General features: G+C 40.3%; 1 protein-coding gene across 6 annotated transcripts in view; it reads left to right on the top strand.

Moving 5' to 3' along the window:
• csmd3b (CUB and Sushi multiple domains 3b) overlaps positions 1 to 24,047 on the top strand; it is a 636,199-nt gene that overhangs the window by 492,990 nt on the left and 119,162 nt on the right. For 4 of the 6 annotated variants that reach the window (XM_089123027.1, XM_089123028.1, XM_089123031.1 and 1 more), the window contains 2 exons: positions 739 to 927; positions 1,767 to 1,925. In XM_089123027.1, the coding sequence (XP_088979153.1) occupies positions 739 to 927; positions 1,767 to 1,925 (348 nt within the window). The remainder of the gene's footprint in view (positions 1 to 738; positions 928 to 1,766; positions 1,926 to 24,047) is intronic. The other 2 variants (XM_089123029.1, XM_089123030.1) reach the window with 1 other exon arrangement.

Raw genomic sequence — 24,047 nt, forward strand, 5'->3', positions numbered from 1 at the left:
ATTTAGAAAACAATAGTTTATTAATAAACAATTAATGCCTCGTTATTTTATATTATTTTATTATCAGACACATTTATTATAGCCTATAAATCACCCATAAATCCCCTTTCTGTAGGCTGTGGTTACGGCTCTTCTCATTCAGCACTGCGGGGAAAATATCATTTCCAGGTTCTAATTTGGCCTCAGAAAACCAGTAAAATATATATTTTTTTCATATTAATTTGTCAAATATTTTAAATGCTTAAGGGGCAAAAAAATCAAACAAATATCTGAAAATTCGTCGATATGTAGCCTATATACTGTATACTAGCCTATGTATTGTTGTGCAGCATTTGGCATAGGCCTACAGTTCAAATTAAAATGTTATGCAATTTTAAACGGTTAATCGGTTAAACATGGACACCCCTATGTGCATCTTGCTTCAGATCATAACGTTCCATAACACCGATAAACTCCGCCTTTTACCTTGAGCACGCCTCTAGCCCGAGCTGGCCCCCTCTGGCCCAAGGTATTTGACGGGCCAGAAATCCTGGCCGTTGGCCCTGAGGAAGCCCCGATCAAGCCCCGGAAGTGACAGTGGAAACGCGACTGGCCCTGGCACGCACTAGCACGGCCCGGCCCTGGCCCGGCAGTGGAAACGCGGCTAATGAAACATGAGTAGTGCCATATAAAGCATGCCCATCTTATTGATACATACTAAATTAATACCTAATAGAATGTTTTTTTTTTCCTCTACAGTACAATGTCCTGCTCATGATGTTCGTTTCGACTCGTCCGGGGTGATTTTGAGCCCTGGCTACCCAGACAGTTACCCCAACCTTCAGATGTGTTCGTGGAGCATCAACGTGGAGAAAGGCTACAATATCACCATGTATTTTGAGTTTTTCCAGACTGAGAAGGAATACGACATTCTGGAAGTCTTTGATGGTAGACTTTTTTTCTTATTTAAACTACACTCTTAGAAAAAAAGGCTTCATTGGGCATATGTTATGAAGCATAGGATTCTTTGCTCAACTCCAAAGAACCTTTTATGCCAAAAATGACACGTTTTTGGCACAAAGGTTCTTTATAGGCTATTATTCATTCATATATTACATTATTCTGCAAGATAATCATGCTGATTTTTGGAGGATAAAAACTGAAATGGCACTCTTTGTGTGATATTGATTAAGTAGATAAAATTATATACATTTTCTAACCCCAATATCTTGAATTTTGTGATCATTCATAAATACATTTTAGGGTCTTGATGTTTGTCAATAATATGAAATATTTAATCCGGAAAGGACAAAACAAGTGATAATGAATGAACCCAAAAGGTTCCATATTGAACTTTCTTATAAATGAACCCTTAAAAATGGTTCTGTAATGAACCTTTTAGGGGCTCCAAATACGTAGCGCTAATAGAACCTTTTAAGGTTCTATATAAAACCTTTTCTTATAAGATTGTATGTTATTGTGAAAGTGTTGCATTGACTTTTGTAGCATTTTTTATATACATATAAATACAACATATGAAAGGTGTAATTTGAACTTGCATTAGTTTAATAAGTGTGTATTTTCCTCTCACAGAGTAGTCACCCTTTGTGGCCAAGGCTGTTATTATCTACACTTTACCTGCTTTGCCTATTTTTCAAGATATTTTCAAAAGTATTTTCAAACTGTGAACCAGCTAAGCACCAAGCTACTTTTCATTCTTTTTGACTGGTATAATTTAATATATCAGTCCTCCTGCAAATTGTCTTTCTCTTCTGTTTCTTTTGAAGGACCCACAATTCATAGTCAGACCCTGTCCACATTGAGCGGTGACCTCCCGACCCCGTTCAACATCACCACCACGGGCCACCAGCTTCTCCTGCGCTGGTCAGCTGACCACGGCACCAATAAGAAGGGGTTTCGCATCCGCTATGTCGGTGAGTATCAAAGTATGTATCCATTTAAATCTCTTTATTGCTTGCACGTTTTCCGTCTCTGGTCTTGAATTTGAATGAGCATGTGTACTTTGGGTAGTTGACATGGTAGATTCCCTGCAGTGTGACTTACCTATACTCTTAATTGAAAACTCAATTATTTTTATATTTAAATTACCTTACTTTAAAGACACCATTTATTTAATAACACTGTTTAATGTTATATTAAGCAAAACACAAAACCCATTTTACCCATTATCCCTAACTAAATTCATTATGTTGTTTGTACACTACCATTCAAAAGTTTGGTGTCACTAAATTAACTTTTATTCAGGAAGGATGCATTAAATTGATTTAAAGTGACATTTATAATGTTGGAAAAGATTTATGTTTCATATTGATGCTGTTCTTTCTGTTCTTTCTTTTTATTTATTAAAGGATTCAGACAAAAAAATTATCAGCAGAATAATTTACAACGTTGATATTAATCATAAATGTTTCTTGAGCAGCAAATCATCATATTAGAGTGATTTCTGAAGGATCATGTGACACTGAAGACTGGCGTAATGATGCTGAAAATTCAGCTTTAGGCACAGGAATAAATTACATTTTTAATATATAATGAAATAGTAATCTAGTATTTCAAATTGTAATAATGTTTCACAATATCACTGTTTTTACTGTATTTTTGGTCAAATAAATGCAGCTTTGGTGAGCAGAAGAGACTTTCAAAAACAAAACAAAAAATCTTATCGACCACAAACTTTTGAACGGTTTTTATTTAGACAAAATATAATTTTGATATTTATTGCTTTAAGTGTTTATCAGCCATAACATGAAAATAATTATCGAAATTTTTAAGAAATAAATCACAATCTGTTATTATTTTACTCACCCTTATTTTACTTAGATACATTTCATTATTATTATTATTATAAACTTAAAATCTGCATATTGATACGGATAAAGGTTATTGGATGTTATGTGTCAACTACCCATGTGTCAGAATCTTATGTGTGTGAATGCATGTGCACGTATATGTGTGTGTGTACGTGTGTGTTCATGGATGGACGTGTCATGTACAGTGTTAACATTTCTGTGTAGAAGTAACTTTGTGTGTCGGGTTTATTTTGTTGTTGTTTTCTGCCCAGGGGAGCAGTACACACTACCTTACTTCAGCTCATATATGTTTGACAAATGTCCTTTGCCATTTAGGTTCTGCACTTTACAATCTCTTGGAAAAAAATCATACTGACAGAACAAGAAAGGGCAGAGACCCATTGGCCCAATAGTGCACTGTGGTTAAGTGGATACTACACTCGACATTGTGGGTGTCAACCAAAGACCTGGGGACTCCAAATACACATATTCTTACCACACCTCATCTTTCAGTTCCTCAAGCTTGAGTGTGTGTTCAAATGTAGAAGAGCGGACAAGGTCAGGACAGGCAAAGCTCCAGTATGAAGGCTTTCTGTGGTCACTTAAAGCAGGTTTCCCTTGTGTCTCTGTGGTTTTTCCACGAAAAGACGTGAGCAATGCACCGTTCTCGTGGAAAAGAACAACTCTTATGTCTGTGTAGATACAAAGTTGTGTAAGTCCTGATAATTCAGCATGATTTTAGAATGATCCAAAAAGCATCTTTATGCTTCAAAGGAAGCAAGAACATCTGTCCATCTCTTACTTTTAGACCCCGCTTTATATAAATTGTAATGTAAAATGTTGCAGATAAAAAAAAATCCATATTAATGGATGCTTTTGTACGTGTTCAGCTTTCTTTAGTGTGTAATGTTGCCGTTTGAGCATGAAAAAAAATAGTCTGCAAAGTTCCAGTGGGAGTTATTTCCTAAATCAATGACTCTATAACTCCCTGAAACGCCTCCATTGTAGTCTTGAGTTTTCTTCCGGAAACGAACACGTCACAATATTTCTCATTTAAATCATTCATGCGCAGAATAAAGGGGTGGGGCCTGGTTGAGTAGTTAGTATCGAAATTTGAATCAAACCAAAGCTAATTGAATTTGGGAAATCTGTATCTATACCCAGCCCTACTTACAGCTATTACTGCATTCTCAGTTTACATGATGCACAGATGCATTAAGGACTACCTTTTTCCTGAAATTTATGGGATCAGAGTGGGAGCCTCACACGTCTGATGCACATGGTACACTTAACAGGAAACACTTCAGGAATGTCAAAGTCGTCATCTGATTGGTTGAATTTTATCGGATTTCCGGGCGGCGCGAGTGTCGCGTTTATTTTCGGTCCGCCGGGAAGCAAAGCGTGTGAAACAGACGTGTGATTGCGGAAGACAAACTGTTGTGTTTTCATGTGTGACAATGAGCATTTATCAAGATCAGCTAAACATTAGATTCTCAAAAGTATGCAAGGTCCACGGCATAGACTCTTTAAGAGATGTCCAGGAGTTTTGTTTGAGGCACTTAGTGGAGACAAAAAGAGATATTTTAGCCTGTTTGCTGACAAGATTTGGGAAGTATTATTTTCCAAGCCTGACCGACCCTTTGTCAGCATTTAGAAGGATTCCCAGCAGATCCAATTTTATTTTACTATTTGTGTGTCCCCTCCTATCTACTATGGAAGATCAAGTGACTTACTGCTTGTTTTCTTCTCCCTCTTTGATTTTCTATGCTGACTGACTTGTTGCACGCCGGTCTGTTGTTGTGGGGACATTTCCATGCTCCGAAACGTGACGCTGAACGAAACGAACTGTAATTGGTTGTTTGACATGTCGGTCAAACGGCCTTATGGGCGGGCCTTGGCTAAAGAAAGCTGTTATGAAATCAGTCTGAAGGTCTGGCTATGCGAGACTAGTTAGTAGTGTGTTGAAATTTCCCAAATCTGCTGGAAGAGCTTGACCAATCACAACACACTGCTCCAGCCGACCAATCAGAGCACAGTGTGCTCTTCAGAAGGAGGGGCTTCATAGAGACAGGAACTTAACAGGGGTGCGTTTCCCGTACAACGACGTAGTTCACTGTTTCACTACCATAGTACGATGCATCGTTGGAAAAATCAACTAGCTAGTCACGACTGTTTCCCGAAACCCACTGTCGCAAAGTATCGTTCAACCACGTTGGTTTCACACGTGGTGGAGTAATAACTACTTTTAATGAAACTGTTTGAGATCCAATTAACGCTAGATTTTATATGTATAAATGATGTCATCTGTGGACTATTTAGGGGCCAAGCACCGAAGGTGCGGAGGCACCTATTGTATCTGTGCCGGTTCTTCTTATTATTATTATTAGGGGCCAAGCACCGAAGGTGCGGAGGCACCTATTGTATCTGTTCCGGTTCCTATTATTAGGGGCCAAGCACCGAAGGTGCGGAGGCACCTATTGTATCTGTGCCGGTTCCTATTATTAGGGGCCAAGCACCGAAGGTGCGGAGGCACCTATTGTATCTGTGCCGGTTCTTATTATTATTATTATTATTAGGGGCCAAGCACCGAAGGTGCGGAGGCACCTATTGTATCCGTGCTGGTTCTTATTAGGGGCCAAGCACCGAAGGTGCGGAGGCACCTATTGTATCTGTTCCGGTTCCTATTATTAGGGGCCAAGCACCGAAGGTGCGGAGGCACCTATTGTATCTGTGCCGGTTCTTATTATTATTAGGGGCCAAGCACCGAAGGTGCGGAGGCACCTATTGTATCTGTGCCGGTTCTTATTATTATTATTATTAGGGGCCAAGCACCGAAGGTGCGGAGGCACCTATTGTATCTGTGCCGGTTCTTATTATTATTATTATTATTATTATTCTTCTTCCGACTGGGCGTCTATGACAGCCCATAGACCGGTTTGCGGGAAAGTTGTTTTGGTTTGACATTCTGATAGAGGACAGTCCCAACTTTAAATACACCAATTTTGGTGTCTCTAACTCATTCCCTCTAGCGCCACCAACTGTCCAAAGTTGCACTTTTATTATGCTAATAACTTTTGAACCGTAAGGCCTATCAACAAAATTCTTTTTTCTTCTTGTTCCTGAGCTCATGCCGATTCGATCGCACCCTATGACGTCATTTTCCGTCATAAAAAAATGGCCGCCATTTTGAATTTTCCAAAAAACCTACTTTTGCGAACTCGTCCTAGACGGTTTGTCCGATTTTCACCAAAATCGCACCGGATCATCTACAGGCAGTGCTGACAAAAAGTTATGGAATTCAAGATGATTCGAAGAACCGTTTTCGATAAACGCGTAAACAAATTTTACGAAGCGCTTGCGAAAACAGACGTGAGGCTGTATCTCCGCAACGCTTAATCCTATTCAGACCAAACTTGGTACATGTTATCACAAGCATGACCTGAGGCTACATGCAGCGATTCGGCGCAGCGCCACCTAGTGGTCCGGAGATATGAAAAATGGCTATTTTTGCTCGTAACTTCTGAACGGTTTGTCCAAAAATCAAAAACTTGGTCTCGTTAGATTCAGGGCATCATGCCGAGTCGACCGATATCCAATTTTCCCAGATCGGCCATTTTGGCTGTCGGCCATTTTGAATTATGTGCTAAAATGCTGTATTTTTTGAACGCATGAACGAATTGTTACGAAACTCGGTATGGGTCATCAGTACGATGCCCTGAAGGAGCCTGAGAAGTTTCGAAACAGCGCCACCTAGTGGTGAATTTTTTTTTCCAAACGCTTATAACTTTGGGTGTGGTACACTTATTTTCACGGGAGTCATATTTTTGAGGTCCTGAATCGTTGCCGAGTCCAACGATACCAAATATGTCGGGTTTCGTCTCACGGATGGCGTAGCGTAGCGATTTAGCGCGAAAAAAACACTTGGCGATATCTTCAAAACCGCTGTTCCGATCGAGACGAAACCACCGTCAGAAACACGGAATCATAGCTTGTTAACTATATGCAAATGCCCAAATGCGAAAATATTGATAGTAAGGGGTAGTAAAATTCAAACAAAGTCATGTGTCAGTCATTTTTTACGTGTTTTTTCATATAAATGTTTATAACTCGGAAGCAAATTGAGATATTTTCACCAAAATTGACACACATATGTATGGGGTCACTCTGAGGACACATAAAAAAAATTGTGGGACTGAGCCTCTTGGTGGCGCTATAATAGAACAAAACGTGAATTTCCCATTGACTTCAATACAGTTTTGTGAAATACAATGCTATACTAAACAAATGCTTTGGTCTAACATTACGAAACTCAGTGTGTGCCATAAGCAGCATGCCCTGAAGGTACTCAAAAGATTTTGAGACAGCGCCACCTGTTGGTCAAAAGTTATAATTAATTTCTGAGAACGCTAATAACTTTTGAACAAATTTGCCTATTGCAATGAAACTGATCTTAATAGATTCCTTGGGTTATGCCGAAAACATAGATGTCAGGTTTTGCATAATCAGCTAAACTTCCTGTCCGCCATCTTTATTTCTTTGAAAAACCTTCTTTTTCGAACTCCTCCTAGACCGTTTGTCCGATTTTCACGAAAATTGAATCGTATCATCTCCAGACGGAGCCGAATAAAAGTTATGGATTGCGTGACGATAGACAAAACCGTTTTCGTATACCACAGCATCAAATTTGAGGCATGCTGCCAAAATGACTATTTAGGCTTTATCTCTGCAATGCCTTCACATTTTGACACCAAACTTTGTATGTGTCATTGTCACCTCACTCTGACCACATCACATCTATTTCGTAACTGCGCCACCTATTGTTCGAAAGTGATAACCCATTAAATCATATTATAAGTTAATGTTTATGTGATTTTCTTAGCCATTTGCCCAAAGTTCTCTCAAAATGCCCTTAATTGCTCCTTGCTGCAGTTGGTCTGCCACTCCTTGCCATTTTGGCATATGTTGCCGCTTCTTGCGCTTGGCCCCGGTAATGGCTGCTTGCAGCTATATTTATTATTATTCTTCTTCCGACTGGGCGTCTATGGCAGCCCATAGACCGGTTTGCGGGAAAGTTGTTTTGGTTTGACATTCTGATAGAGGACAGTCCCAACTTTAAATACACCAATTTTGGTGTCTCTAACTCATTCCCTCTAGCGCCACCAACTGTCCAAAGTTGCACTTTTATTATGCTAATAACTTTTGAACCGTAAGGCCTATCAACAAAATTCTTTTTTCCTCTTGTTCCTGAGCTCATGCCGATTCGATCGCACCCTATGACGTCATTTTCCGTCATAAAAAAACGGCCGCCATTTTGAATTTTCCAAAAAACCTACTTTTGCGAACTCGTCCTAGACGGTTTGTCCGATTTTCACCAAAATCGCACCGGATCATCTCCAGGCAGTGCTGACAAAAAGTTATGGAATTCAAGATGATTCGAATAACCGTTTTCGATAAACGCGTAAACAAAATTTGCGTAGCGCTTGCGAAAACAGACGTGAGGTTGTATCTCCGCAACGCTTACTCGTTTTCACACCAAACTTGGTACGTGTTATCACAAGCATGACCTGAGGCTACGTGCTGCGTTTCGGCGCAGCGCCACCTAGTGGTCCGGAGATATGAAAAATGGCTATTTTTGCTCGTAACTTCTGAACGATTTCTCCAAAAATCAAAAACTTGGTCTCGTTAGATTCAGGGCGTCATGCCGAGTCGACCGATATCCAATTTTCCCAGATCGGCCATTTTGGCTTTCGGCCATTTTGAATTATGTGCTAAAATGCTGTATTTTTTGAACGCATGAACGAATTGTTACGAAACTCGTTATGGGTCATCAGTACGATGCCCTGAAGGAGCCTGAGAAGTTTCGAAACAGCGCCACCTAGTGGTGAATTGTTTTATTCAAACGCTTATAACTTTGGGTGTGGTACACTTATTTTCACGGGAGTCATATTTTTGAGGTCCTGAATCGTTGCCGAGTCCAACGATACCAAATATGTCGGGTTTCGTCTCACGGATGGCGTAGCGTAGCGATTTAGCGCGAAAAAAACACTTGGCGATATCTTCAAAACCGCTGTTCCGATCGAGACGAAACCACCGCCAGAAACACGGAATCATAGCTTGTTAACTATATGCTAATGCCCAAATGCGTAAATATTGATAGTAAGGGGTAGTAAAATTCAAACAAAGTCATGTGTCAGTCATTTTTTACGTGTTTTTTCATATAAATGTTTATAACTCGGAAGTAAATTGAGATATTTGCACCAAAATTGACACACATATGTATGGGGTCACTCTGAGGACACATAAAAAATATTGTGGGACTGAGCCTCTTGGTGGCGCTATAATAGAACAAAACGTGAAATTCCCATTGACTTCAATACAGTTTTGTGAAATACAATGCTATACTAAACAAATGCTTTGGTCTAACATTACGAAACTCAGTATGTGCCATAAGCAGCATGCCCTGAAGGTACTCAAAAGATTTTGAGACAGCGCCACCTGTTGGTCAAAAGTTATAATTAATTTCTGAGAACGCTAATAACTTTTGAATAAATTTGCCTATTGCAATGAAACTGATCTTAATAGATTCCTTGGGTTATGCCGAAAACATAGATATCAGGTTTTGCATAATCAGCCAAACTTCCTGTCCGCCATCTTTATTTCTTTGAAAAGCCTTCTTTTTCGAACTCCTCCTAGACCGTTTGTCCGATTTTCACGAAAATTTAATCGCATCATCTCCAGACCGTGCCGACTAAAAGTTATGAATTGCACGATGATAGACAAAACCGTTTTCGTATACCACAGCATCAAAGTTTAGGCATGCTGCCAAAATTACTATTTAGGCTTTATCTCTGCAATGCCTTCACATTTTGACACCAAACTTTGCATGTGTCATTGTCACCTCCCTCTGACCACATCACATCTATTTCGTAACTGCGCCACCTATTGTTCGAAAGTGATAACCCATTAAATCATCTTATAAGTTAATGTTTATGTGATTTTTTTAGCCATTTGCCCAAAGTTCTCTCAAAATGCCCTTAATTGCTCCTTGCTGCAGTTGGTCTGCCACTCCTTGCCATTTTGGCATATGTTGCCGCTTCTTGCGCTTGGCCCCGGTAATGGCTGCTTGCAGCTATATTTAGGGGCCAAGCACCGAAGGTGCGGAGGCACCTATTGTATCTGTGCCGGTTCTTATTATTATTATTATTATTATTATTCTTCTTCCGACTGGGCGTCTATGGCAGCCCATAGACCGGTTTGCGGGAAAGTTGTTTTGGTTTGACATTCTGATAGAGGACAGTCCCAACTTTAAATACACCAATTTTGGTGTCTGTAACTCATTCCCTCTAGCGCCACCAACTGTCCAAAGTTGCACTTTTATTATGCTAATAACTTTTGAACCGTAAGGCCTATCAACAAAATTCTTTTTTCCTCTTGTTCCTGAGCTCATGCCGATTCGATCGCACCCTATGACGTCATTTTCCGTCATAAAAAAACGGCCGCCATTTTGAATTTTCCAAAAAACCTACTTTTGCGAACTCGTCCTAGACGGTTTGTCCGATTTTCACCAAAATCGCACCGGATCATCTCCAGGCAGTGCTGACAAAAAGTTATGGAATTCAAGATGATTCGAATAACCGTTTTCGATAAACGCGTAAACAAAATTTACGTAGCGCTTGCGAAAACAGACGTGAGGTTGTATCTCCGCAACGCTTACTCGTTTTCACACCAAACTTGGTACGTGTTATCACAAGCATGACCTGAGGCTACGTGCTGCGTTTCGGCGCAGCGCCACCTAGTGGTCCGGAGATATGAAAAATGGCTATTTTTGCTCGTAACTTCTGAACGATTTCTCCAAAAATCAAAAACTTGGTCTCGTTAGATTCAGGGCGTCATGCCGAGTCGACCGATATCCAATTTTCCCAGATCGGCCATTTTGGCTTTCGGCCATTTTGAATTATGTGCTAAAATGCTGTATTTTTTGAACGCATGAACGAATTGTTACGAAACTCGTTATGGGTCATCAGTACGATGCCCTGAAGGAGCCTGAGAAGTTTCGAAACAGCGCCACCTAGTGGTGAATTGTTTTATTCAAACGCTTATAACTTTGGGTGTGGTACACTTATTTTCACGGGAGTCATATTTTTGAGGTCCTGAATCGTTGCCGAGTCCAACGATACCAAATATGTCGGGTTTCGTCTCACGGATGGCGTAGCGTAGCGATTTAGCGCGAAAAAAACACTTGGCGATATCTTCAAAACCGCTGTTCCGATCGAGACGAAACCACCGCCAGAAACACGGAATCATAGCTTGTTAACTATATGCTAATGCCCAAATGCGTAAATATTGATAGTAAGGGGTAGTAAAATTCAAACAAAGTCATGTGTCAGTCATTTTTTACGTGTTTTTTCATATAAATGTTTATAACTCAGAAGTAAATTGAGATATTTGCACCAAAATTGACACACATATGTATGGGGTCACTCTGAGGACACATAAAAAATATTGTGGGACTGAGCCTCTTGGTGGCGCTATAATAGAACAAAACGTGAAATTCCCATTGACTTCAATACAGTTTTGTGAAATACAATGCTATACTAAACAAATGCTTTGGTCTAACATTACGAAACTCAGTATGTGCCATAAGCAGCATGCCCTGAAGGTACTCAAAAGATTTTGAGACAGCGCCACCTGTTGGTCAAAAGTTATAATTAATTTCTGAGAACGCTAATAACTTTTGAATAAATTTGCCTATTGCAATGAAACTGATCTTAATAGATTCCTTGGGTTATGCCGAAAACATAGATATCAGGTTTTGCATAATCAGCCAAACTTCCTGTCCGCCATCTTTATTTCTTTGAAAAGCCTTCTTTTTCGAACTCCTCCTAGACCGTTTGTCCGATTTTCACGAAAATTTAATCGCATCATCTCCAGACCGTGCCGACTAAAAGTTATGAATTGCACGATGATAGACAAAACCGTTTTCGTATACCACAGCATCAAAGTTTAGGCATGCTGCCAAAATTACTATTTAGGCTTTATCTCTGCAATGCCTTCACATTTTGACACCAAACTTTGCATGTGTCATTGTCACCTCCCTCTGACCACATCACATCTATTTCGTAACTGCGCCACCTATTGTTCGAAAGTGATAACCCATTAAATCATCTTATAAGTTAATGTTTATGTGATTTTTTTAGCCATTTGCCCAAAGTTCTCTCAAAATGCCCTTAATTGCTCCTTGCTGCAGTTGGTCTGCCACTCCTTGCCATTTTGGCATATGTTGCCGCTTCTTGCGCTTGGCCCCGGTAATGGCTGCTTGCAGCTATATTTATTAGGGGCCAAGCACCGAAGGTGCGGAGGCACCTATTGTATCTGTGCCGGTTCTTATTATTATTATTATTATTATTATTATTATTCTTCTTCCGACTGGGCGTCTATGACAGCCCATAGACCGGTTTGCGGGAAAGTTGTTTTGGTTTGACATTCTGATAGAGGACAGTCCCAACTTTAAATACACCAATTTTGGTGTCTCTAACTCATTCCCTCTAGCGCCACCAACTGTCCAAAGTTGCACTTTTATTATGCTAATAACTTTTGAACCGTAAGGCCTATCAACAAAATTCTTTTTTCCTCTTGTTCCTGAGCTCATGCCGATTCGATCGCACCCTATGACGTCATTTTCCGTCATAAAAAAACGGCCGCCATTTTGAATTTTCCAAAAAACCTACTTTTGCGAACTCGTCCTAGACGGTTTGTCCGATTTTCACCAAAATCGCACCGGATCATCTCCAGGCAGTGCTGACAAAAAGTTATGGAATTCAAGATGATTCGAAGAACCGTTTTCGATAAACGCGCAAACTAATTTTACGTAGCGCTTGCAAAAACAGACGTGAGGCTGTATCTCGGCAACGCTTAATCCTATTCAGACCAAACTTGGTACATGTTATCACAAGCATGACCTGAGGCTACATGCAGCGTTTCGGCGCAGCGCCACCTAGTGGTCCGGAGATATGAAAAATGGCTATTTTTGCTCGTAACTTCTGAACGGTTTGTCCAAAAATCATAAACTTCATCTCGTTAGATTCAGGGCATCATGCCGAGTCGACTGATATGCAATTTTCCCAGATCGGCCATTTTGGCTGTCGGCCATTTTGAATTATGTGCTAAAATGCTGTATTTTTTGAACGCATGAACGAATTGTTACGAAACTCGGTATGGGTCATCAGTACAATGCCCTGAAGGAGCTTGAGAAGTTTCGAAACAGCGCCACCTAGTGGTGAATTTTTTTTTTCAAACGCTTATAGCTTTGGGTGTGGTACACTTATTTTCACGGGAGTCATCTTTTTGAGTTCCTGAATCGTTGCCGAGTCCAACGATACTAAACATGCTGGGTTTCGTGTTACGGTTGGTGTAGCGTAGCGATTTAGCGCGAAAAAAACACTTGGCGATATCTTCAAAACCGCTGTTCCGATCGAGACGAAACCACCGCCAGAAACACGGAATCATAGCTTGTTAACTATACGCTAATGCCCAAATGCGAAAATATTGATAGTAAGGGGTAGTAAAATTCAAACAAAGTCATGTGTCAGTCATTTTTTACGTGTTTTTTCATATAAATGTTTATAACTCGGAAGTGAATTGAGATATTTGCACCAAAATTGACACACATATGTATGGGGTCACTCTGAGGACACATAAAAAAAATTGTGGGACTGAGCCTCTTGGTGGCGCTATAATAGAACAAAACGTGAAATTCCCATTGACTTCAATCGAGTTTTGTGAAATAAAATGCTATACTAAACAAATGCATTGGTGTAATATTACAAAACTCAGTGTGTGCCATAAGCAGCATGCCCTGAAGGTACTCAAAAGATTTTGAGACAGCGCCACCTGTTGGTCAAAAGTTATAATTAATTTCTGAGAACGCTAATAACTTTTGAATAAATTTGCCTATTGCAATGAAACTTATCTTAATAGATTCCTTGGGTTATGCCGAAAACATAGATATCAGGTTTTGCATAATCAGCCAAACTTCCTGTCCGCCATCTTTATTTCTTTGAAAAACCTTCTTTTTCGAACTCCTCCTAGACCGTTTGTCCGATTTTCACGAAAATTGAATCGTATCATCTCCAGACCGTGCCGACTAAAAGTTATGAATTGCACGATGATAGACAAAACCGTTTTCGTATACCACAGCATCGAAATTTAGGCATGCTGCCAAAATTACTATTTAGGCTTTATCTCTGCATGCCTTCACATTTTGACACCAAACTTTGCATGTGTCATTGTCACCTCACTCTGACCACATCACATCTATTTCGTAACTGCGCCACCTATTGTTCGAAAGAGATAATCCATTAAATCATCTTATAAGTTAATGTTTATGTGATTTTCTTAGCCATTTGCCCAACGTTCTCTCAAAATGCCCTTAATTGCTCCTTGCTGCAGTTGGTCTGCCACTCCTTGCCATTTTGGCATATGTTGCCGCTTCTTGCGCTTGGCCCCGGTAATGGCTGCTTGCAGCTATATTTATTATTATTATTCTTCTTCCGACTGGGCGTCTATGGCAGCCCATAGACCGGTTTGCGGGAAAGTTGTTTTGTTTTGTCATTCTGATAGAGGACAGTCCCAACTTTAAATACACCAATTTTGGTGTCTCTAACTCATTCCCTCTAGCGCCACCAACTGTCCAAAGTTTCACTTTTATTATGCTAATAACTTTTGAACCGTAAGGCCTATCAACAAAATTCTTTTTTCCTCTTGTTCCTGAGCTCATGCCGATTCGATCGCACCCTATGACGTCATTTTCCGTCATAAAAAAATGGCCGCCATTTTGAATTTTCCAAAAAACCTACTTTTGCGAACTCGTCCTAGACGATTTGTCCGATTTTCACCAAAATCGCACCGGATCATCTCCAGGCAGTGCTGACAAAAAGTTATGGAATTCAAGATGATTCGAATAACCGTTTTCGAAAAACGCGCAAACTAATTTTACGTAGCGCTTGCAAAAACAGATGTGAGGCTGTATCTCCGCAATGCTTCATCCTATTCAGACCAAACTTGGTACATGTCATCACAAGCATGACCTGAGGCTACATGCAGCGTTTCGGCGCAGCGCCACCTAGTGGTCCGGAGATATGAAAAATGGCTATTTTTAGTCGTAACTTCTGAACGGTTTCTCCAAAAATCAAAAACTTGGTCTCGTTAGATTCAGGGCGTCATGCCGAGTCGACCGATATCCAATTTTCCCAGATCGGCCATTTTGGCTGTCGGCCATTTTGAATTATGTGCTAAAATGCTGTATTTTTTGAACGCATGAACGAATTGTTACGAAACTCGGTATGGGTCATCAGTACGATGCCCTGAAGGAGCCTGAGAAGTTTCGAAACAGCGCCACCTAGTGGTGAATTGTTTTATTCAAACGCTTATAACTTTGGGTGTGGTACACTTATTTTCACGGGAGTCATATTTTTGAGGTCCTGAATCGTTGCCGAGTCCAACGATACCAAATATGTCGGGTTTCGTCTCACGGATGGCGTAGCGTAGCGATTTAGCGCGAAAAAAACACTTGGCGATATCTTCAAAACCGCTGTTCCGATCGAGACGAAACCACCGCCAGAAACACGGAATCATAGCTTGTTAACTAAATGCTAATGCCCAAATGCGTAAATATTGATACTAAGGGGTAGTAAAATTCAAACAAAGTCATGTGTCAGTCATTTTTTACGTGTTTTTTCATATAAATGTTTATAACTCGGAAGTAAATTGAGATATTTGCACCAAAATTGACACACATATGTATGGGGTCACTCTGAGGACACATAAAAAAAATTGTGGGACTGAGCCTCTTGGTGGCGCTATAATAGAACAAAACGTGAAATTCCCATTGACTTCAATACAGTTTTGTGAAATACAATGCTATACTAAACAAATGCTTTGGTCTAACATTACGAAACTCAGTGTGTGCCATAAGCAGCATGCCCTGAAGGTACTCAAAAGATTTTGAGACAGCGCCACCTGTTGGTCAAAAGTTATAATTAATTTCTGAGAACGCTAATAACTTTTGAATAAATTTGCCTATTGCAATGAAACTGATCTTAATAGATTCCTTGGTTTATGCCGAAAACATAGATATCAGGTTTTGCATAATCAGCCAAACTTCCTGTCCGCCATCTTTATTTCTTTGAAAAGCCTTCTTTTTCGAACTCCTCCTAGACCGTTTGTCCGATTTTCACGAAAATTGAATCGTATAATCTCCAGACCGTGCCGACTAAAAGTTATGAATTGCACGATGATAGACAAAACCGTTTTTGTATACCACAGCATCAAAATTTAGGCATGCTGCCAAAATTACTATTTAGGCTTTATCTCTGCAATGCCTTCACATTTTGACACCAAACTTTGCATGTGTCATTGTCACCTCACTCTGACCACATCACATCTATTTCGTAACTGCGCCACCTATTGTTCGAAAGTGATAACCCATTAAATCATCTTATAAGTTAATGTTTATGTGATTTTCTTAGCCATTTGCCCAAAGTTCTCTCAAAATGCCCTTAATTGCTCCTTGCTGCAGTTGGTCTGCCACTCCTTGCCATTTTGGCATATGTTGCCGCTTCTTGCGCTTGGCCGCGGTAATGGCTGCTTGCAGCTATATTTATTATTATTCTTCTTCCGACTGGGCGTCTATGGCAGCCCATAGACCGGTTTGCGGGAAAGTTGTTTTGGTTTGACATTCTGATAGAGGACAGTCCCAACTTTAAATACACCAATTTTGGTGTCTCTAACTCATTCCCTCTAGCGCCACCAACTGTCCAAAGTTTCACTTTTATTATGCTAATAACTTTTGAACCGTAAGACCTATCAACAAAATTCTTTTTTCCTCTTATTCCTGAGCTCATGCCGATTCGATCGCACCCTATGATGTCATTTTCCGTCATAAAAACATGGCCGCCATTTTGAATTTTCTAAAAAACGTACTTTTGCGAACTCGTCCTAGACCGTTTGTCCGATTTTCACCAAAATCGCACCGGATCATCTCCAGGCAGTGCTGACAAAAAGTTATGGAATTCAAGATGATTTGCTTAACGGTTTTTGATAAACGCACAAACAAATTTTACGTAACGCTTGCGAAAACAGACGTGAGGCTGTATCTCCGCAACGCTTCATCCTATTCAGACCAAACTTTGTACGTGTCATCACAAGCATGACCTGAACCTACGTGCTGCGTTTCGGCGCAGCGCCACCTAGTGGTCCGGAGATATGAAAAATGGCTATTTTTGCTCGTAACTTCTGAACGGTTTGTCCAAAAATCATAAACTTCATCTCGTTAGATTCAGGGCATCATGCCGAGTCGACTGATATCCAATTTTCCCAGATCGGCCATTTTGGCTGTCGGCCATTTTGAATTATGTGCTAAAATGCTGTATTTTTTGAACGCATTAGCAAATTGTTACGAAACTCGGTATGGGTCATCAGTACGATGCCCTGAAGGAGCCTGAGAAGTTTCGAAACAGCGCCACCTAGTGGTGAATTTTTTTCTTCAAACGCTTATAACTTTGGGTGTGGTACACTTATTTTCACGGGAGTCATATTTTTGAGGTCCTAAATCGTTGCCGAGTCCAACGATACTAAACATGCTGGGTTTCGTCTTATGGTTGGTGTAGCGTAGCGATTTAGCGCGAAAAAAACACTTGGCGATATCTTCAAAACCGCTGTTCCGATCGAGACGAAACCACCGCCAGAAACACGGAATCATAGCTTGTTAACTATACGTTGATGCCCAAATGCGTAAATATTGATAGTAAGGGGTAGTAAAATTCAAACAAAGTCATGTGTCAGTCATTTTTTACGTGTTTTTTCATATAAATGTTTATAACTCGGAAGTAAATTGAGATATTTGCACCAAAATTGACACACATATGTATGGGGTCACTCTGAGGACACATACAAAAAATTGTGGGACTGAGCCTCTTGGTGGCGCTATAATAGAACAAAACGTGAAATTCCCATTGACTTCAATACAGTTTTGTGAAATACAATGCTATACTAAATAAATGCTTTGGTCTAACATTACGAAACTCAGTGTGTGCCATAAGCAGAATGCCCTGAAGGTACTCAAAAGATTTTGAGACAGCAGCACCTGTTGGTCAAAAGTTATAATTCATTTCTGAGAACGCTAATAACTTTTGAATAAATTTGCCTATTGCAATGAAACTGATCTTAATAGATTCCTTGGGTTATGCTGAAAACATAGATATCAGGTTTTGCATAATCAGCAAAACTTCCTGTCCGCCATCTTTATTTCTTTGAAAAACCTTCTTTTTCGAACTCCTCCTAGACCGTTTGTCCGATTTTCACGAAAATTGAATGGTATAATCTCCAGACCGTGCCGACTAAAAGTTATGAATTGCACGATGATAGACGAAACCGTTTTCGTATAACACAACATCAAAGTTTAGGCATGCTGCCAAAATTACTATTTAGGCTTTATCTCTGCAATGCCTTCACATTTTGACACCAAACTGTGCATGTGTCATTGTCACCTCACTCTGACCACATCACATCTATTTCGTAACTGCGCCACCTATTGTTCGAAAGTGATAACCCATTAAATCATCTTATTAGTTAATGTTTATGTGATTTTCTTAGCCATTTGCCCAAAGTTCGCTCAAAATGCCCTTAATTGCTCCTTGCTGCAGTTGGTCTGCCACTCCTTGCCATTTTGGCATATGTTGCCGCTTCTTGCGCTTGGCCCCGGTAATGGCTGCTTGCAGCTATATTTATTATTATTCTTCTTCCGACTGGGCGTCTATGGCAGCCCATAGACCGGTTTGCGGGAAAGTTGTTTTGGTTTGACATTCTGATAGAGGACAGTCCCAACTTTAAATACACCAATTTTGGTGTCTCTAACGCATTCCCTCTAGCGCCACCAACTGTCCAAAATTTCACTTTTATTATGCTAATAACTTTTGAACCGTAAGGCCTATCAACAAAATTCTTTTTTCCTCTTGTTCCTGAGCTCATGCCGATTCGATCGCACCATATGACGTCATTTTCCGTCATAAAAAAACGGCCGCCATTTTGAATTTTCCAAAAAACCTACTTTTGCGAACTCGTCCTAGACGGTTTGTCCGATTTTCACCAAAATCGCACCGGATCATCTCCAGGCAGTGCTGACAAAAAGTTATGGAATTCAAGATGATTCGAATAATCGTTTTCGATAAACGCGTAAACAAATTTTACGTAGCGCTTGCGAAAACAGACGTGAGGCTGTATCTCCGCAACGCTTACTCGTTTTCAGACCAAACTTGGTACGTGTCATCACAAGCATGACCTGAGGCTACGTGCTGCGTTTCGGCGCAGCGCCACCTAGTGGTCCGGAGATATGAAAAATGGCTATTTTTGGTCGTAACTTCTGAACGGTTTCTCCAAAAATCAAAAACTTGGTCTCGTTAGATTCAGGGCGTCATGCCGAGTCGACCGATATCCAATTTTCCCAGATCGGCCATTTTGGCTGTCGGCCATTTTGAATTATGTTCTAAAATTCTGTATTTTTTGAACGCATGAACGAATTGTTACGAAACTCGGTATGGGTCATCAGTACGATGCCCTGAAGGAGCCTGAGAAGTTTCGAAACAGCGCCACCTAGTGGTGAATTTTTTTTTCCAAACGCTTATAACTTTGGGTGTGGTACACTTATTTTCACGGGAGTCATATTTTTGAGGTCCTGAATCGTTGCCGAGTCCAACGATACCAAATATGTCGGGTTTCGTCTCACGGATGGCGTAGCGTAGCGATTTAGCGCGAAAAAAACACTTGGCGATATCTTCAAAACCGCTGTTCCGATCGAGACGAAACCACCGTCAGAAACACGGAATCATAGCTTGTTAACCATATGAAAATGCCCAAATGCGAAAATATTGATAGTAAGGGGTAGTAAAATTCAAACAAAGTCATGTGTCAGTCATTTTTTACGTGTTTTTTCATATAAATGTTTATAACTCGGAAGCAAATTGAGATATTTTCACCAAAATTGACACACATATGTATGGGGTCACTCTGAGGACACATAAAAAAAATTGTGGGACTGAGCCTCTTGGTGGCGCTATAATAGAACAAAACGTGAATTTCCCATTGACTTCAATACAGTTTTGTGAAATACAATGCTATACTAAACAAATGCTTTGGTCTAACATTACGAAACTCAGTGTGTGCCATAAGCAGCATGCCCTGAAGGTACTCAAAAGATTTTAAAACAGCGCCACCTGTTGGTCAAAAGTTATAATTAATTTCTGAGAACGCTAATAACTTTTGAACAAATTTGCCTATTGCAATGAAACTGATCTTAATAGATTCCTTGGGTTATGCCGAAAACATAGATGTCAGGTTTTGCATAATCAGCTAAACTTCCTGTCCACCATCTTTATTTCTTTGAGAAACCTTCTTTTTCGAACTCCTCCTAGACCGTTTGTCCGATTTTCACGAAAATTGAATCGTATCATCTCCAGACGGTGCCGAATAAACGTTATGGATTGCGTGACGATAGACAAAACCGTTTTCGTATACCACAGCATCAAATTTGAGGCATGCTGCCAAAATGACTATTTAGGCTTTATCTCTGCAATGCCTTCACATTTTGACACCAAACTTTGTATGTGTCATTGTCACCTCACTCTGACCACATCACATCTATTTCGTAACTGCGCCACCTATTGTTCGAAAGTGATAACCCATTAAATCATATTATAAGTTAATGTTTATGTGATTTTCTTAGCCATTTGCCCAAAGTTCTCTCAAAATGCCCTTAATTGCTCCTTGCTGCAGTTGGTCTGCCACTCCTTGCCATTTTGGCATATGTTGCTGCTTCTTGCGCTTGGCCCCGGTAATGGCTGCTTGCAGCTATATTTATTATTATTCTTCTTCCGACTGGGCGTCTATGGCAGCCCATAGACCGGTTTGCGGGAAAGTTGTTTTGGTTTGACATTCTGATAGAGGACAGTCCCAACTTTAAATACACCAATTTTGGTGTCTCTAACTCATTCCCTCTAGCGCCACCAACTGTCCAAAGTTTCACTTTTATTATGCTAATAACTTTTGAACCGTAAGGCCTATCAACAAAATTCTTTTTTCCTCTTGTTCCTGAGCTCATGCCGATTCGATCGCACCCTATGACGTCATTTTCCGTCATAAAAAAATGGCCGCCATTTTGAATTTTCCAAAAAACCTACTTTTGCGAACTCGTCCTAGACGGTTTGTCCGATTTTCACCAAAATCGCACCGGATCATCTCCAGGCAGTGCTGACAAAAAGTTATGGAATTCAAGATGATTCGAATAACCGTTTTCGATAAACGCGTAAACAAAATTTACGTAGCGCTTGCGAAAACAGACGTGAGGTTGTATCTCCGCAACGCTTACTCGTTTTCACACCAAACTTGGTACGTGTTATCACAAGCATGACCTGAGGCTACGTGCTGCGTTTCGGCGCAGCGCCACCTAGTGGTCCGGAGATATGAAAAATGGCTATTTTTGCTCGTAACTTCTGAACGGTTTCTCCAAAAATCAAAAACTTGGTCTCGTTAGATTCAGGGCGTCATGCCGAGTCGACCGATATCCAATTTTCCCAGATCGGCCATTTTGGCTGTCGGCCATTTTGAATTATGTGCTAAAATGCTGTATTTTTTGAACGCATGAACGAATTGTTACGAAACTCGGTATGGGTCATCAGTACGATGCCCTGAAGGAGCCTGAGAAGTTTCGAAACAGCGCCACCTAGTGGTGAATTTTTTTTTTCAAACGCTTATAGCTTTGGGTGTGGTACACTTATTTTCACGGGAGTCATGTTTTTGAGTTCCTGAATCGTTGCCGAGTCCAACGATACTAAACTTGCTGGGTTTCGTGTTACGGTTGGTGTAGCGTAGCGATTTAGCGCGAAAAAAACACTTGGCGATATCTTCAAAACCGCTGTTCCGATCGAGACGAAACCACCGCCAGAAACACGGAATCATAGCTTGTTAACCATACGCTAATGCCCAAATGCGAAAATATTGATAGTAAGGGGTAGTAAAATTCAAACAAAGTCATGTGTCAGTCATTTTTTACGTGTTTTTTCATATAAATGTTTATAACTCGGAAGCGAATTGAGATATTTTCACCAAAATTGACACACATATGTATGGGGTCACTCTGAGGACACACACAAAAAATTGTGGGACTGAGCCTCTTGGTGGCGCTATAATAGAACAAAACTTGAAATTCCCATTGACTTCAATACAGTTTTGTGAAATACAATGCTATACTAAATAAATCCTTTGGTATAACATTACGAAACTCAGTGTGTGCCATAAGCAGCATGCCCTGAAGGTACTCAAAAGATTTTGAGACAGCGCCACCTGTTGGTCAAAAGTTATAATTAATTTCTGAGAACGCTAATAACTTTTGAATAAATTTGCCTATTGCAATGAAACTGATCTTAATAGATTCCTTGGGTTATGCCAAAAACATAGATATCAGGTTTTGCATAATCAGCAAAACTTCCTGTCCGCCATCTTTATTTCTTTGAAAAACCTTCTTTTTCGAACTCCTCCTAGACCGTTTGTCCGATTTTCACGAAAATTGAATCGTATCATCTCCAGACCGTGCCGACTAAAAGTTATGAATTGCACGATGATAGACAAAACCGTTTTTGTATACCACAGCATCAAAATTTAGGCATGCTGCCAAAATTACTATTTAGGCTTTATCTCTGCAATGCCTTCACATTTTGACACCAAACTTTGCATGTGTCATTTTCACCTCACTCTGACCACATCACATCTATTTCGTAACTGCGCCACCTATTGTTCGAAAGTGATAACCCATTAAATCATCTTATAAGGTAATGTTTATGTGATTTTCTTAGCCATTTGCCCAAAGTTCTCTCAAAATGCCCTTAATTGCTCCTTGCTGCAGTTGGTCTGCCACTCCTAGCCATTTTGGCATATGTTGCCGCTTCTTGCGCTTGGCCCCGGTAATGGCTGCTTGCAGCTATATTTAGGGGTTCAAGCACGAAGTGCTGAAACCCTATTGTTTTTGTATTGATTTTTATTATTATTAGGGGTTCAAGCACGAAGTGCTGAAACCCTATTGTAATTGTATTGATTTTTATTATTATTAGGGGTTCAAGCACGAAGTGCTGAAACCCTATTGTAATTGTATTGATTTTTATTATTATTATTATTATTATTCTCCCCTAAAACGCATCGTGCAGCCCAAACCGTAAGTGCTAGAGCTCTGAAACTTTGTCAGATGGTAGTACAAAAATCGAGGAGAGGTTATCAAATTATGAGCCCGATTGGCCCATAGGTGGCGCTATAGCGACCAATTGCGCGAAACGGCTCATAACTCCTAGACCGTAAGTCGTACACTCAAGTGTCTTATATCATTGGAAAGCTGGTCACCTGACGAAAAAAACGGATATCTCCGATTTCATTTCCAGTATGGAAATTTTTCCGCCATTTTGAATTTTGTCGAAAAACTACTTTTGCGAACTAGTCCCTGGGTTTTTGCCCGATCGGAACCAAACCAGTGCAGAAATGTTCTCTGGAGTCTGAAGATCAATAATTATCAAAAAAATGTTGAAATTTCTATTTCCGGTCGCTAGGGGAAGCAAAATAAACGTTGTGGGAGGAGCCTATTTTACTAAATTGGCTATAACTCAAGAAGTAAATGAGATATCTTCACCAAACTCGGTACACATGTGTACGAGTTCAATTTGAGGTCACAGTAAAAAAATAGCGACGATTGAACACTAGGTGGCGCTATAACATGAAAAAAACATAAAAAGGGCTATGACCACATGACCGTTAGTCCGATTGACTTGAAAATTGGTATGCAGTGTCTTGGACCAAGGCCCCATGTATATCTATGAGGACATTGGCGTATGTAAAAAAACATGGCCGCCATCGGCCAATGAAGTTTGAGCACCTGTGAGACAAGGTTAACGGAGGCCCATCGGAACGAAACTCGATGGGCATGTTCGACTCATGGCCCTAGAGGTCTGTAAGAATTTTGAAAAAAATCGGCCACTAGTTGGCGCTAACGAGTTTTATGGCTCTGTTATCACGTGGTGTTGCACACACCCCCACAATATGTATATCAATTGATAGATCTCCTCATGCTGAACAACTTTGCCTCAAGAACCATTGCTGTCAATCAAATCGTTCGTTAAATATTCACGAATATGTTAAAAACGTACTTTTGCGAACTAGTCCCTGGTT

The sequence above is a fragment of the Pimephales promelas genome, chromosome 18 (genome assembly GCF_988280905.1).
Source record: "Pimephales promelas chromosome 18, fPimPro1.hap1.1, whole genome shotgun sequence".
Lineage (NCBI taxonomy): Eukaryota > Metazoa > Chordata > Actinopteri > Cypriniformes > Leuciscidae > Pimephales > Pimephales promelas.